Raw genomic sequence first — 15,644 nt, forward strand, 5'->3', positions numbered from 1 at the left:
AATTTTCCACTGCTGCTGAGACCATGAAAGGCTTCACTGTCAGTGCATCCAAGGCCCTGCCTGCAAGTCAGAGGCTGCCTCAGGTGTAAAGCAGGGGCAGAGGTGCGTTTCTTCGTAAATATTTCTTCCTTGTCCCATTTCAGATGCTTACAGTAGGTTGCAAAACATAAATCTGTCTGATTCCATGTAGCCCCTGTACCTCATTTCATTCTGAACAGACTCACCCTTTGAGCATCCCATGTTTTTAAGTATTACTATAAACTGCCCAGAACCACAAGGAAAGGTGATATAAATGCTTTAATAAATGTGCATGTGGGAGATTGCAGGACACTGATGGTTACGGAGGAGCCTTTTAGCCATCATCAAGAGCGTAGTCCACGCTGTGCTTCAAGATTGCATTGACTATCTCAACAATGCTTTGCGTGCTGATGCCGGTGGTGTCGCTGAGGTTCTCGGCAACCTTTCAAAAATAAGACAATCAGTGAGTGTGTTTAAGGGCAGGAAGAAGTTCTGGTGTCTATTTCATTACCTCGGTTACTAGAGCCTACTATAGAACATTGGCCTGAGCAAGAAGGGCACACGTACCCGGCTCCAGTCTTCAGTGTGGAGCAGAAAAGCACTTGCCCCAATGACTCCCACAGCCAGCAGCATCAGATCTTCTTTCACTGCTGCAAACTTGGCACTATACGTTTGAAACAGAGTGTAAAAAGCCTTTTTTCATTTTCCAGCCAACGTAATGGTACATCGTAAAGCATAACTCGTAAACACTTCAACATTGAGTTAATTTGGGCAAAAGGGTAAGACTATATTCACTGAGCTGATATCTGCTGTCTGAACACCTATTTTCCAGACCTTTCTTTGCAAGCCAGAACCGTGCTTATAGTAGATATTACTAAGCACCAAGAGGGCAGAGGTTTAATCATCAGCCTACAGGAACCAAGGCATATTAGAGGGGATTGGAACACTCCGCCCTCAAACTTCTCCGCAACAGCAAAGAAACCCAGCGTTTTGCCCTTGGGACTTGGTGGCAGTACTAATATATCCTGTCTAGCTAGAATGAATTGAAAAAACCCTCTGGCACTCCACCACCAGATCTCCCCTGCAGCACCAGACAAGAGGAAGCAAACATACTGTTTTAATGACTGCTTTGAGATATTTAATGACTGGTTTAGATATATGGGGTTTCATCACTGAGGAAAGAAGGGGTATCCTTGCTGCTGTTTGTTAATTTCTGCCCTTTTAAATTACTGCAAGGAGTACTTTAGAAACTAAGACGTAAAAAGCCTAAAGGCTCTAAAACCACTGGCAGGTGGGGAGGGAGCAGTCAGCTGGTCATTGGTTAAAAATGCCCACCAAAGCAGTGCTGCAGTTGCCAATGACCTGGCGGGGGGTTGCATTCGTCTGGCCATGGCGTATTACGATACAGAATTGTACTTTTGCAGGCGTTGTAAACAACAAGACTTATGAGATGCAGCATGTTTTTATGCTATGAACTGATTAAGTGGAAGAAATCCACAAGGGCAGCTTAGAAATGTAATGGATCTAGTAAAGTGATCACTTACTAAGGTGATGTGTGGCTTTCTGTGGTCTGTACAGCTTTGTTTTTAAACTGAAAAATTCTATAAAGAGGCACAGCACCGTACCTTTCTATAGTCTAGTCTTGACAGTACTGTTGTTTGGGATCCAGGCATCCCAATCAATTGTGTGAAGGCTATCTTGTAGGCTCCACCGAGTTGGAAGAATGTATGTGTGGGGGGTTGCAAATGTATTGACTTGCTTCCCCAGCAGCAATGCTGCATCCAGTATTCAGCTGTATAGCGCCAAGTTGGCAGCACGCTCCATCAAGGCTGCCTATGTACGGGCTAAAAAACACTAGGTGGAGTCCTGTGCAAACTTTGCTGTTGCCAGTGCTTCAGTGTCAGACTGTCGCCTTGGAATCAGACTCCAGACCAAACGTCGTACTTGCAAAAGAGACTTCTGTTACGGGGTGCTATGCAGAAAAGTGACTCAGATTTTCTTGGTTAGCAAAGAAAATCAAGTTAATACAACCTTAAACAGTAATTTCTGGCCTCGTTCTCCTCCAAGCCCCTCCCCCAACCCGAAGTTATTTCTTTTTTGCCTTTAGCGTAAATAGTGCTTTTTCCTAAAACTTACAGCTGGAGTTTATTTGGTGACGTGTTTTCAATTGACGCCTTCAGCAGGGTGCTGTAGATGCTGACGCGCAGGAGGTATGTTAAAGCCAACAGATGTCGGCACATTGTATGCATCTGTTCCGTAGGAAGCAAGCAGCCATTGTACCCTGTCAAGATGGAAAAACAGCTGCATCGCAGAGATACTTCAGGGCAGGGCTTCTTTTTCTGGGAAAAGAAGTGCTGGAACTCTCAAGAGGGAAATGAAGGAGAAAACACACGGTGTCCCTCATTAAATATTTTTTGAGAACTGAGTAACCACAAAGAGGTGCTGGAACTCCATTCCGCCACATTCCCCAGGGGAAAAAAGCCCTGCTTTTTCTCTCCCCATATCTGCCAAGTACTATAAAATTTGTTCTCCTACATCTACCACTTTAAAGTGCAATCCAAACCAGAGTAACACTTTTCTAAGTCAGCTGACTTCACTGTTAATGCCTTGTTCTTTCAATAATTTGTACAACCCCGCCCCCCCCTTGCAAACCAACCTCAATCCAGTAAGGCAGTGATCCCCCGTTTGATGCCCAGGGGTGCCATAGCTCATGTTTCCACAGAAAAAACAGCTTCAGGTCACTTCTACAAGCTGTTTTACTGAAGAAACACCAAGCTCATCCTAGGCAAGTTATCAAGTTTTGAAACTTCTTACTGTTTCTTAAAGTGGAGGGCCCATTCCAGCTTTTCTTTACCTTCTTAGTGCAGGGTATCAGGGCATGTGTACTGGACTCTAAGGGTTGCCACTGGGATTTATCCTGTGGGGTTCCACCTAGCACAAACCTATTCCACATGCTTTTCAATCTCTAAGTAAAGCTTTTAGGACAAATCATTTGTAGTTTAAGTGTTGGCTGTATTCAACACGACTGATGATACCCAGTTTCTTATCCAAATCTCTTGGTGATAGAGGTAATGAGTTGCTGCCTGGCTGTTGTGGTTAATTGGCTAAGAGTGAACAAACTGAAACTAAACCCTGGAATGACAAGTAATGTTGGTTGTTAAGGCGCAGGTCTTGAAGGAAAGCCCCATGGCGCAGAGCGGAAAAGCGGCAGTACTGCAGTTGGAGCCCTTTGCTCATGACCTGAGTTCGATCCCAGCAAAAGCTGGTTCAGGTAGCTGGCTCCAGGTTGACTCAGCTTTCCATCCTTCCGAGGTTGGTAAAATGAGTCCCCAGCTTGCTGGGGGGAAAGTGTAGATGACTGGGGAAGGCAACGGCAAACCACCCCGTAAAAAGTCTGCCATGAAAACGTGAAAGCAACGTCACCCCAGAGTCGAAAACGACTGGTGCTTGCACAGGGGCTACCTTTACCTTTTTTACCTTGAAGGACACCCTGCTTTCAACTTTTAATGGGGTTCAGCTCACCCTTGCTGGCTTGGTTAAGAGTGTAGGGGGTTATTGCTGCTGGAGAAGCAAGTTAATACACCTCCAACCCACCCACCCCTGTTTCTTTCCACTCAGTGTAGCCTGCAAGAGAGCCCCCTACCTTGACACAGCTGATTGGAATGCCTGGATCCCAACACCACAGTATTGTCAAGACTAGACTATTGAAATGCACTCTACATTGAACTCAACATGGAGATTCCAGTTGATGCAGAATTCTGCAGCTGGAGAGCATACACATCAACTCCTGCAGACATTCCATTGGCTGCCAATCAGTTACCAGGCTCAATCCAAAATATAACAGCTTTGCTCATTGGGGCAGAGCCTTCTACAGGTGCCAATCTGCAAATGGGCAAAATCAGTAATTCCTCACGCTTTTTATATTGTGGTTCTGACATTATGAAACGGCTCCTGTGATGAGGCCTGGAAGGTCTGCGGTCTCTTGGCTTTCTGCAAATTATGCAAACCTGAATTATTCAAGAGGGCCTTTCTAAGTAACTGGACTGCACGTAACAAAATGGTTCAGATAGATATTTTGGCAAAGGATTACGGACAGTGATCTACACTACCATATATAGCTCATGCTGCCTATTGCTGTGTCATGTTAATACTTATGCTTTGTTTCAGATTTCTGCCGAGTTCCTCTGCAATCTGCCTTGAGTGCCAGGGAGAAAGGCAGGTTATAACGTACATACATAACAAACAGAAGAACCCCAAAAGAATCCCTTTTGTGTCTGCAAGCCATGCCCCTTTGGAAGCAGGTGCTTCCATCGTAGGAAGATGCTTGGCTTGGAGCTTCCCAACAGTTAGTCATTGATTTCCAATGCAGCCATTTTGGGGTGGTTCCTCTGACAGATAGGCAGGCCAGCATAGTGAATGCTTGAGGGGAAAACGATCTGAGGGGAAGTGGCTCATGATATGTGGTTTCTGAGGAACTTATATTTACACCTGGAGGATCCTGAGGTTCAAGGAAGGCCAGTCTTTACCTCAAGGGTAAAAGCTTGGCTGTTAACTGTTCTGTACACCCAGGAGTTGACACTAAAATAGAATCCTTTGGTTAGCCCAGCAAAAGCTATATGTATCTGTAAATAGCTTTAAGCCTCATTGCTGAACCTCCTTATTTCTTCTATCCCAGGGGTGGCCAACGGTAGCTCTCCAGATGCTTTTTGCCTACAGCTCCCATCAGCCCCAGCCAGCATGGCCAATGGCTGATGGGAGTTGTAGGCAAAAAAACCCTGGAGATCTACATTGGCCATCCTTGTTCTATCCCTATTAACGAATAAAAGTTATTCTTAATCCTGTTACCCCAATAATGTAAGAACTGCATTTGGGTTCAGTCTGTCAATAAAAGGCTGGGGTAGAGACCACCCTGGTTGAACTGCACAACACCATACAACTGTGGAAAACAGCATTTAAAACCTTGACTTTCACAGTGCCCACTAAAAATTCTAAAAATCCTTAAAATTCTAAAAGAGCTGACAGCCAAAGCCTCCCTGCTGCTCAGGGAAGAGAAACATTTTTACCAAAGCTCACCCAGGAGTGAATAGCGTTCCTGGCCCTTACCTAAAACCTCCAAAAGCATCTCAGTGTAAGCTAAAGGGGTCGGAACATTGATCTGGAAATGCAGAGCCTTCAGAATAGCCAGTTCTGATTCTAGCAAGTCCTTGGCAGTATAGGAGAAGCCCATAGACTGAAGGAACTTCAGGACCACAGCATTGCTGACTATCTGCATGAAGACAGAAAGGAGCAGATGAGTCTCCAAATGACAATTTGGTTTGCTTGTTCAACTTCACCGTGAACTGACATGAAGAGGGCTTTTGTTGCTGCTTGAAAGAAGAGCTAAAACCTATAAAAATAAATACTAGTAAATGGATAAAAAGCAAAGAACGCTTTTCTCCTTCTCCCAAAATACTAGAACTTGAGGGCATCCAATAAAGCTGATGGACAGTAGGTTCAGGACAGACAAAAGGAAATACTACATCCAGATTCAGGTGCGGTATCCGTGTGGCCTGAAGCAGCAGAACAAAGTGAGTCTAGTGGTGCCTTTTAAGACCAATAAAATTTTATTCAAGGTATAAGCTTTCATAGAGTCGGAATGGACCTCTAGGGTCATCTAGTCCAACCCCCTTCACCATGCAGGAAACACAAATACCTCCCCCTAAATGCGCAGGATCTTCATTGCTGTCAGATGGCCATCTAGCCTCTGTTTAAAAACCTCCGAGGAAGGAGAGCCCACCACCTCCCGAGGAGGAAGCCTGTTCCACTGAGAAACCGCTCTAAACTCACAAACACCTCCCCCTAAATTCACAAGATCTTCATTGCTGTCAGATGGCCCTCTAGCCTCTCCTCCAAGGAAGGGGAGCCCACCACCTCCTGAGTTGGAATGGACCTCCAGGGTCATCCAGTCCAACCCCCTGCACAATGCAGGAAACTCACAAATACCTCCCCCTAAATTCACAGGATCCTCATTGCTGTCAGATGGCCATCTAGCCTCTGTTTAGAAACCTCCAAGGAAGGAGAGCCCACCACCTCCTGAGGAGGAAGCCTGTTTCACTGAGGAACCGCTCTAAACTCACAAACACCTCCCCCTAAATTCACAGGATCCTCATTGCTGTCAGATGGCCATCTAGCCTCTGTTGAAAAACCTCCAAGGAAGGAGAGCCCACCACTTCCCGAGGAAGCCGGTTCCACTGAGGAACCGCTCTAACGGTTCTTCCTAATGTTGAGCCAGAAACTCTTTTGATTTAATTTCAACCCATTTGTTCTGGTCCTACCTTCTGGGGTCACGGAAAACAATTCCACACCATCCTCTATATGACAGCTCTTCAAGTACTTGAAGATGGTGATCATAGCACCTCTCAGCTGCCTCCTCTCTTCATGTGCAAGCATACTTCCTCAAATACAGTAAAGCAGAATTTCCTCAACTATTACATATAGGTGGGGGATTTTGTTCTCTGGAAGGGCTATTTAGAGTCAAGATGCAGAAGTACTGGATGATTATAGCTGAGATTGGATTAAGGTAGTTAGTAAGATCTGTGAATGGCAATAAAATAGCATACAAAGTTTCGGGGGGGAGGGAATTTGGCTCTTATTGGCAACAGCAATTCCTATGCAGAGTCTAGGAACAAAAGCTGCAGGATTCCAATTATTGAGGCTGATGAAAAAGAATGCAAAATGGTGTGCAAGTTTGCAGGTTCTGCAGAATTCTTCATCAAGCCGAAAGTTAAAGTGGGGAGGGGGGAGGATAGATTTCAGGCCCTGATATAAGTCCTCCCATCTACATCCTACGTAGAATGCTAAAGTCTGAATAAATGCAATTATAGTGGGTGGAGGAGGTGGCACCTTCAAGACAATGTTCAATTCGGTATAAGCAAGAACTGAGAGACTTAACACGTGTACATGTACTTATATCCAAAAATCAAACTGTGTTGGTCTTAAAGGTGCCACTGGACTCAAACTTAGTTCTCACATCTGTTCTTAACTCCATTATTATCTGTATTGCCAATTGACATATTCCAAACTCAGCTGCATTTATTGCTCAGGCATCTTAACTCTAGCTCTTCCCGGCAACTAACCCCTTCCTACTTACATGTAATATTTAAGGAAATCTGTTTCAGTGAATTTGAAGGAGTGTGCATGTATGGTCTTACACTGTAGTGGAAGGAAAGTTTGCTGGCTAGCTGGATGCAGGAGATGAGGCGCAGCACACACGTGTCAACCATCTGCTGTCTCGCGAAGACACAGTTGCTTTCTTTGTCCTCGGCTCCCGTGGAAAAGGAGAACTCCTGAGTAAGTGTAAGCATGAACCTGAAAGGCACAAACAGAAAAGGCTTCCCAGGAGAAAAGAAAGCAGGTTAACTGCTTCCAGCAGGTAGTTTCAGTAGCTTTCTTCATACCCGTGTCAGCAAGAGGGGGTCCTGAAAGAAAATCGAAGGTCCTCTGACAAAGCCAATGCATTGAACAGCAATAACACGGGTAGCGTATTTCCTTAGAAACATTTAAATATGTTGGAGCTGTAGGGAAAAACAGGTTTGCTTTTTTCCTTACAGTATTGCATCTCTTGGCTCTGTCACTGGACTTTCTCTGCTCCACGTTGGGCTCTCGGAGAATCTCTAAACTGATAACTGGGAAGGGGTAGCTGTGTTAAGTCTTGTGACCTACAATTTATTTATTTATTTATATTAAGATTTATACCCCGCCCTTCTCACCTAAGTGTCTCAGGGCGGCTTACAACATAATAATTCAAACACTTCAGTTTAAAACATTTAAAATACAGTTGAACCATAAATTGATAAAAACAAGATAGAATAAAACCGGCGGTCTATAGCTACATTTTGTTCCATCCAAGATATTTTTCATAGTCAGTTAATGTCATAGGCCTGCCGGAAGAGGGCTGTCTTACAGGCCCTGCGGAATTGCCCTAGATCCCGCAGGGCCCGCACCTCTTCCGGCAGCTGGTTCCACCAATAAGGTGCCGTTATTGAGAAGGCCCGATCCCTGGTGGATTTTAGCCGGGCCTCCTTTGGCCCGGGGACTACCAACAGGTTTTGTGAACCTGAGCGTAGTACTCTCTGGGGAACAATACCTACAAAAGCCCTTATTGAAATAAATGCTGTCTACATTCAAAGTACCACAAGATTTTTTCCCCTCTAAACTGATGGTTGTGACTAGTTCACAGTGCTGGAGGTAACCAGTTTCATTAATTTCAAAAAGGGAGGGAGAAAACCTTATGATACAAAGGCTCTTGTGTTAAGGCTGATAACTTAGCTTTCATTAAGATTTGCCAGCTCAGGGATGACAGAGAAGGCTAAATTAAAGGTTTATTTATTCATTTTATTTACCTTACATTTATATCCTGCCCTCTCCACAAGCGACTCAGGTTATCTTTAAGATAGCCTGGATAGTTCATCACCACTCAAGGAAGGCAGGGAAAAAATACCTTTCAAATATTTCAATTGCTTGGTATCTTGCAAATTCAGGCAGGCTCCATTTTTCAGACAAAAGCAGCACGAACTCTGCTAAGAAGGAAAAGAGATACATGGAGAATCTGAGGACTCATAACCAAAGGCTCTTCCAGCTGAAGACTTTTCCAAGATCTGCTCTCACCCACTATCTGTGTCTCCTTGAAGAAGCCCATCTTGTCACACAGCTGTCGTAAACTCCTTTCATTCTCTTTGGCCATTTGCAGCAGAACATCTTCAAGGAGCTCTGGAGCTATCATCCCAAAGACAGGCTCTGAGGGTTGGTACCTGGCCACCGTCTGTGCTGGCAAACCCATCTCAAGAGTGCTGCTGACACCCTGAATGGCAAGAAACGACAGCAGGATATGGCTCACCTTGACAGCTATCTTGGATGGGGAAGCCCATTTGTTTTTTTTATTTATGGCCCAACGAGGGTTGCCAATCCCCAGGTGGGGGCAGGGGCTCCCCCAGTTTGGAGGCCCTCCCCCTGCTTCAGGGTCGTCAGAAAGCGGGGAGAGGGGAGGGAAATGTCTGCTGGGAACTCTATTATACCCTATGGAGATTTATTCCCATAGAAAATCATGGAGAATTGATCCGTGGGTAGCTGGGGCTCGGGGGGGAGGGGCTGTTTTTTGGGGTAGAGGCACCAAATTTTCTGTATAGGATCTAGTACCTCTCCCCAAAATACCCCCCAAGTTTCAAAAAGATTGGACCAGGGGGTCCAATTCTATGAGCCCCAAAAGAAGGTGCCCCTATCCTTCATTATTTCCTATGGAAGGAAGGAATTGAAAAGGTGTGCCGTCCCTTTAAATGTGATGGCCAGAACTCCCTTGGAGTTCAATGATGCTTGTCACAGCCTTGTTCCTGGCTCCACCCCCAAAGTCTCCTGGCTCCACCCCCAAAGTCCCCAGCTATTTCTTGCATTGGACTTGGCAACCCTAGGCCCAACCACAATTCACAAAATTGTTCTCCCTCTAAATTTTTAACCTCAACCACCCTGCAGTGTAGGTTAGACAAAAAGGAACGTGCAGGGAATTACAGCTATGTTGTTTGCTTAGTAAAGAGTAATTCCCATCAGTTATTGCTTTTATACAATGGACTTGATTTCGATTTATATCTTTGCTTCGCGACCTCCTCTTGGTTTGGCTCCGCCTGGCCCAGGGTTGAGGGTTCCCGGCAAGCCCCGCGCTCCCCCGCTGCTCCACGCCGGCCCTCCTGGGCGGGCCAAACACCTCAGCTCGCTCGACCCGCCCTCACCTAAGATGGCGGCGGCAGCATCCGCGCTCCAGATCTCGCCCGCCCCTTCCGCCGCGCTCTCGCGAGAGTTCCGCGGGGCAAGATGTCGGTGCGTGCGCAGAGGGCTGGCGGCAGCGGAGGCTCCCGCGGAGAGGCCGGCTTCAGTGCCCGGCGGAGGTGGGCGACGACGCAGGCCGGAGCTCCCTCGAGGCCCGCCCAGGCCGCGGCCCAGCGGGGGCTGAAGGTCCGCAACGCCCTGACCGCCCTCGCCATCGGAGCCGTCGTCGCCGGCATCTGTATCCTTCCCTGGCCCTGCGCATGCGCGGCCCCTTCTCCCGCTCCGCCCTGCACGTGCCCGGAGGCCGCTTCGGCTGCAGGGAGGGGCTCCCGCGCTGGGACCAGCAGCCCGGCTCGAGCTGGAATTGAATGCAGGGCGTTGGAATAACACCAAAAGGGGCTCCGGCTCAGCAGTAGGAAGAACTGCCGGACCGTCAGAGCGGTTCCTCGGTGGAACAGGCTTCCTCCTCGGGAGGTGGTGGGCTCTCCTTCCCTGGAGGTTTTTCAACAGAGGCTAGATGGCCATCTGACAGCTATGAAGATCCTGTGAATTTAGGGAGAGGGATTTGTGAGTTTCCTGCATTGTTCAGGGGGTTGGACTAGATGACCCTAGAGGTCCCTTCCAACTCTATGATTCTATGAACTGCCTGAGCATTTGATTCCTCAGTGGAACAGGCTTCCTCCTTGGGAGGTGGTGGGCTCTCCTTCCTTGGAGGTTTTTAAACAGAGGCTGGATGGCCATCTGACAGCCATGAAGATCCTATGAGTTTAGGGGGCGGTGTTTGTGGATTTCCTGCATTGTGCAGGGGGTTGGACTAGATGACCCTGGAGATCCCTTCCAACTCCATGATTCTATGATTAACTTCCTGACCATTAAGCAAAGTTAAATGAAGGCAATGGACTTAGAAAGGGGCCAAGGATAGTACTGTCAATCAAGAATGAGGAAGCCTTGACCTCTGCCGGAATCACCTATATATTTACTGTCATATGTATGTGTCATACAGAGGACCATGGCTGGAATGCACTGCAGCTCAGTAACAGGTGGCTAGCCCAGAATCGACCAGTTCACCTGTGGCTTGGAAATCTTATGCAGAGATAAAGTAAGGATTAATGCTCATAAGAACTGATGAGGATCCGGGCTGCCCTGGGATCATTTGGGTTAGGGGTGGCTTCAGAAGAATGTTTCAGGGACTCCCCTCCGCTGTAGCGTGCTGCTACTGAGGCCAGGTCAGGCTCTTCCATTTTCAGACTCAGGCCTCAAGGTGCAAACAAGCAGATTTAGGGATGGCGTGTCCTTTGTGCCCTTGAGGCCAAGGCTGAAGAGAGGTGAACTACGGGCTGTTTGGTTCCCTTCAGCTCTACTCCCAGCCAGTTAAGAACTGGTGCTTTGACCCTGTTCTTTGGGAGCCTTCAAGCCTACTGTTTTCAGAGGAGTGTTTGTGTGTATGTGTGCTTTTGTTTCGTACAGAACTCACTCTCTCCCCATTTTTCTGAACAGTGTATCTGCACGCAGAGCTCTTACTTGGTTACTAAATTCGCCTAGGCTCTGCTTTGAACACACTTCTGGCATTGAGATGACCTTCCTGGGAGCACGCCTGTGTGCCTTCAGGTACAAGCAGCAGTGACATGTGGCTCAGGGGTCCTGCTTTTTCTCTTGGCTGGTTGCCTGGGTGATCAAAAATAAAACGGGGCAGCATTGTACAGAATCCCTTGGCTGTTGCTGGGAACGACCAGGAGGGCCAGCGATTTTCCTCATTGTTTTCCTGAATGTGCTGTGCATAGATGGCTACACCTTTTACTCTGTCTCCCAAGAGCACTTCCTGGATGAGTTGGAACTGGAGGCCAAAGCCGCACGGGCCCAAGCAGCAAAGACCTCTGCTAACTGAGACCAGCTGAGTACAGGATTGGACAGTCTTCCCTAACCCTACATTGGGTCACGTCTGCTCCCTTCCTCCTGCTGTCAGTCTGCAACATTTGCTTTGTCTGGGCTCCCCCCCCCCCACTCCTTTCAGCTGTTTGATGTGGAGCAAGAGCAATAAAAGAGCTTTGTGAAGACGGATGGAAGCTTGTCTCTGAAGCTGCCTTTGGGGCCTGGTCAGGCAGGGTGGGGGAAGTAACGTAACGTTCAGTGACAGCAGCCTTGCCTGGTGGGCCTTTTACCTCCAGGAGTGGGCAGATGCTGCCCTTGAACTGTGGAACTGGCTCCTGCAAAGCCTTTTTTGTCCCTCCGGTTCTTCACTGCCCAGCTATTTGGCCATGTTCTGAGGGGGGTGGGGTGGGGAGCTTACTAATGTGTTGTGAGTGAAACTTCCCTACTTCAGAGGCAGCTTGGAGTAGCAAAGTGAGTGGGGAAGAAAATGCTGGTGTTTATGTGGGCCAGGATCATCCTGGTACCTTCATTACTGTGGCACATGATTAGCTGGGCTGGAAGACTTCCTCCATCAGGTGGCTGTTGGTGGCGAGGTTAGTGGAAGAGAATGGAAAGGGGGGGATGATCAGGCCTTGAGCAGACAAAAGGAAAGGCTGCAGTGAAACATATCAGGGTCTGATTCAGGTGGGCAGCTGTGTTGGTCTGAAGTGGCAGAACAAAGTCTGAGTCCAGGGGTACCTTTAAGACCAACGAAGTTTTATTCAAGGTATAAGCTTCCATGTGCATGCATACTCTTTCAGATATATTTATTATTCCTTCAACTTGATGGATCACCCTATTCCAACAGTTTGGTGTAGTGGTTAAGTGTGTGGACTCTTATCTGGGAGAACCGGGTTTGATCCCCACTCCTCCACTTGCACCTGCTGGAATGGCCTTGGGTCAGCCATAGCTCTGGCAAAGGTTGTCCTTGAAAGGGCAGCTGCTGTGAGAGCCCTCTCGGCCCCACCAACCTCACAGGGTGTCTGTTGTGGGGGAGGAAGGTAAAGGAGATTGTGAGCCCCTCTGAGACTCTTTGGAGTGGAGGGCGGGATATAAATCCAATATCTTCATCTACCTCACAGGGTGTCTGTTGTGGGGGAGGAAGGTAAAGGAGATTGTGAGCTGCTCTGAGACTCTTCGGAGTGGAGGGCGGGATATAAATCCAATATCTTCATCTACCTCACAGGGTGTCTGTTGTGGGGGAGGAAGGGAAAGGAGATTGTGAGCCGCTCTGAGACTCTTCGGAGTGGAGGGCAGGATATAAATCCAATATCTTCTTCTTCTTCAACAAATGCTGGGCTCTGGGTGATGTACAGCATAATGAATATATACAAACATTTAAAATCAACTGAAATAACAATTATAAAACCCGATGACAACCTGTTTAAATTTTTCCAATCCAAATTTCCAGACACAGCATCGGAGGGGGGACCTGTTGCTGTCATGAATCAAAAGCCTGGCAGAACATCTCTGACTTACATGCCCTGTGGAACTGTGAAAGATCTCACAGGGCCCTGGCAGAGAGTTCCACCCGGTTGGGGGTCAGGACTGAAAAAGTTGAATATATTGAAACAAGTCATCAACCATCACATATAGGTAGAAGGGGGAGGGGGTTGTCAGAAAAGGTTAGAGTCAAGTTGCATAAACGAACTGAGCCATAAATATAGCTAAGATTGGATTAAAGCAGTTGGCAAAACCTGTGAAAACCAGTAAATTTGCATTCAGACAATAAGAGTTAACACAGAGTTATTACAAAAAAAAAAGAGTTAACACAGAGATGCAAGAACTGAGTGACTTAGTATGTGTATGATATAAGAAGTCAGTAACTCTGTTAAGCCTTGGGGGTTCCATCGTCCCGAGTGTTTTAATTTGTAATTCAGCAATCTCCCACTCTAGTCTGCTTCTGAAATCCTTTGCAATAAAACAGCTACTTTGGGGTCCTCCATTCAGTGTCCTGGGAGGCTGAAATGTTAGGGGTGTCAAACATGCAGCCCAGGGGCCTTATCAGGCCCCCGAACTGGCTTTTGTCTGCTTCCTTCCCCCTCGTTTTCTTCTGCATCTCAACTTGCTTTGCAAGGCTTGCTCAATCACACAGGAGCTACAGATCAAAACCTTGATTTTTCTCCATTGATTGAGGCTCCTCCCCCTCCTGGTCCCCTAGGGAAGGAAAGAGCCAGAGCTTCCTTTGCCCTGTTCCCTGGAACCCATGGGAGAGATACAAAGAAAGCACCTTCAAGACCAAGGAGCGCTGATGTTTTAAGCATGCTTTTTTTTTTAAATGTAGTGTTTGTGTCCTTTAAAAAGTTTATATCTCTGCTACCTAATCTTAAATAGGTACACACATGGCCCAGCCCAACAAAGTCTCATTTATGTGAGATCTGGCCCTCATAACAACGGAGCTTGACACCCCTGGTCTACAGGTTATTCAGTTTTGTGATTCTTGATGTCAGATGTGTGTCCATGTATCCTTTGGTGTAGGGCTTGACCACACTGTTGATATTTATGGGATATTCAATGTTAGAAGATGAGCAAATGTATGAGCCTGAGATGATATAGTTCAGGGGTGGCCAACGGTAGCTCTCCAGATGTTTTTAGCCTACAACTCCCATCAGCTCCAGCCATTGGCCGTACTGGCTGGGGCTGATGGAAGTTGTAGGCAAAAAACATCTGGAGAGCTACCGTTGGCCACCCGATATAGTTGATGTTGTTAGGACTGTGTTGTCGGGGTGTATGTGGCAGTGAAGTTGGTATCTAGGTTTGTTACAAGCTCTGGTACCAGAGTCCATGTTCAAATTAGATGTTGTATTATTGTGGGTGAGGAGTTGTTCACGATTGGGAGACTGGCTGCAGGCAAGAAAAGGTCTATCCCCCAATGCTTGTGACACACTTCACCCTTCCAGGACACTCAGTAGGACATCTCAAAGTAGCTGTTTTATTGCAAGAGAATTTCAGAAACAGACTAGCATGGGGAGATTGCTGAATTACAAGTTACTACAAACACTCAGGATAAAGGAACCCCCAGGGCTTAATAGAGATACCAGGTTCTTATCTCATTACAAATGCTAGTATCATTCAGTTCTCACATCTGTTTGTAAACTTTTATTATATTGTACGCTAATCTGCTGCTATTCACAGGCCTTAATCCAATCTTAGCTACATTTATGTTCCGTTACGTATGCATCTTGACTCTAATTAACCTTTCCTGGCAACACCCGCCCCACCCTCTACCTATACGTAATGGTTGGTGACTATTTGAAGAATTGTGCATGCACACAAAAGCTTACACCCATCATAAAACTTTGTTGGTCTTAAACTTGCCACTGAGGATCAGGATCTGGGTACTGCAGAGGAAGTCCAGCCAACCAGGATCCCCAAACATGATGGGGAAATTATCCCCCGTGAATTGCAAGCTCAGCCAGAAGGGACATCTCCAGGAGCCACTCAATGCCTGAACCCTCCCCGCCCCCATTGAGAAAGTTGCCACTCTGTGCCTGGGAAGCTGCTAAGGCCGTCCAGGGACAAATTCTGAGGCAGGTCTCAAGGGGCATGCCTGAGAAACTGGGCCAGGACTCAGTGACGCTGACCAGGTGAGTTGGGCCCAGTGTGATCCTTTATTTTTATTTATTTATTTAATGGACTTATATCCCGCCCTTCTCACCGAAGTGTCTCAGGGCGGCTTACAACATAATAATTCATATAATTCAATTTAAAACATTTACAAGTACAGTTAAAACCATAATCAATAAAACAAGATAAAACAAAATCAGCGGTCTATAAAAGCATTTTGTTCCATCCAAAGATGTTCTCATTATCAGTTAGGTGTTGTAGGCCTGCCGGAAGAGGGCTGTCTTACAGGCCCTGCGGAACTGCCCTAGGTCCCGCAGGGCCCGCACCTCCTCCGGCAGCTGGTTCCACCAATAAGG

At 46.9% G+C, this 15,644-nt stretch overlaps 2 protein-coding genes across 2 annotated transcripts; one reads left to right on the plus strand and one right to left on the minus strand.

The window, feature by feature from the left end:
- Positions 1-279: 279 nt before the first annotated feature.
- Positions 280-9,817, minus strand: CNTD1 (cyclin N-terminal domain containing 1). The gene is made up of 8 exons (XM_060255517.1): positions 9,777-9,817; positions 8,665-8,857; positions 8,498-8,573; positions 7,209-7,365; positions 5,122-5,284; positions 2,155-2,299; positions 586-682; positions 280-460 (listed from the first exon to the last, which is right to left on the minus strand). Exons 2-8 carry the CDS (start codon positions 8,834-8,836, stop codon positions 353-355), a joined length of 918 nt encoding a protein of 305 aa, XP_060111500.1. The 5' UTR covers positions 8,837-8,857; positions 9,777-9,817; the 3' UTR covers positions 280-352.
- A 26-nt stretch (positions 9,818-9,843) lies between these two features.
- Positions 9,844-11,871, plus strand: LOC132583832 (cytochrome c oxidase assembly factor 3 homolog, mitochondrial). Its single transcript, XM_060255518.1, has 2 exons — positions 9,844-10,051; positions 11,595-11,871. The coding sequence occupies exons 1-2, from the start codon at positions 9,859-9,861 to the stop codon at positions 11,696-11,698; spliced, it is 297 nt and encodes a 98-aa protein (XP_060111501.1). The 5' UTR covers positions 9,844-9,858; the 3' UTR covers positions 11,699-11,871.
- Positions 11,872-15,644: the final 3,773 nt, after the last annotated feature.

This window comes from Heteronotia binoei, chromosome 15 (genome assembly GCF_032191835.1).
Source record: "Heteronotia binoei isolate CCM8104 ecotype False Entrance Well chromosome 15, APGP_CSIRO_Hbin_v1, whole genome shotgun sequence".
Lineage (NCBI taxonomy): Eukaryota > Metazoa > Chordata > Lepidosauria > Squamata > Gekkonidae > Heteronotia > Heteronotia binoei.

Bases quoted from the DNA above. Each gene is read 5' to 3' on its own strand.
- CNTD1 (XM_060255517.1), bottom strand. From the start codon at position 8,836: ATGGGTTTGCCAGCACAGACGGTGGCCAGGTACCAACCCTCAGAGCCT. The intron at 8,574-8,664 runs GTGAGAGCAGAT...CCTTCTTAGCAG, and splicing joins CAAGGAGACACAGATAGTGG to AGTTCGTGCTGCTTTTGTCT. The intron at 5,285-7,208 runs GTAAGACCATAC...GTCTTCATGCAG, and splicing joins AACTTTCCTTCCACTACAGT to ATAGTCAGCAATGCTGTGGT.
- LOC132583832 (XM_060255518.1), top strand. From the start codon at position 9,859: ATGTCGGTGCGTGCGCAGAGGGCTGGCGGCAGCGGAGGCTCCCGCGGA. The intron at 10,052-11,594 runs GTATCCTTCCCT...TGCTGTGCATAG, and splicing joins AGCCGTCGTCGCCGGCATCT to ATGGCTACACCTTTTACTCT.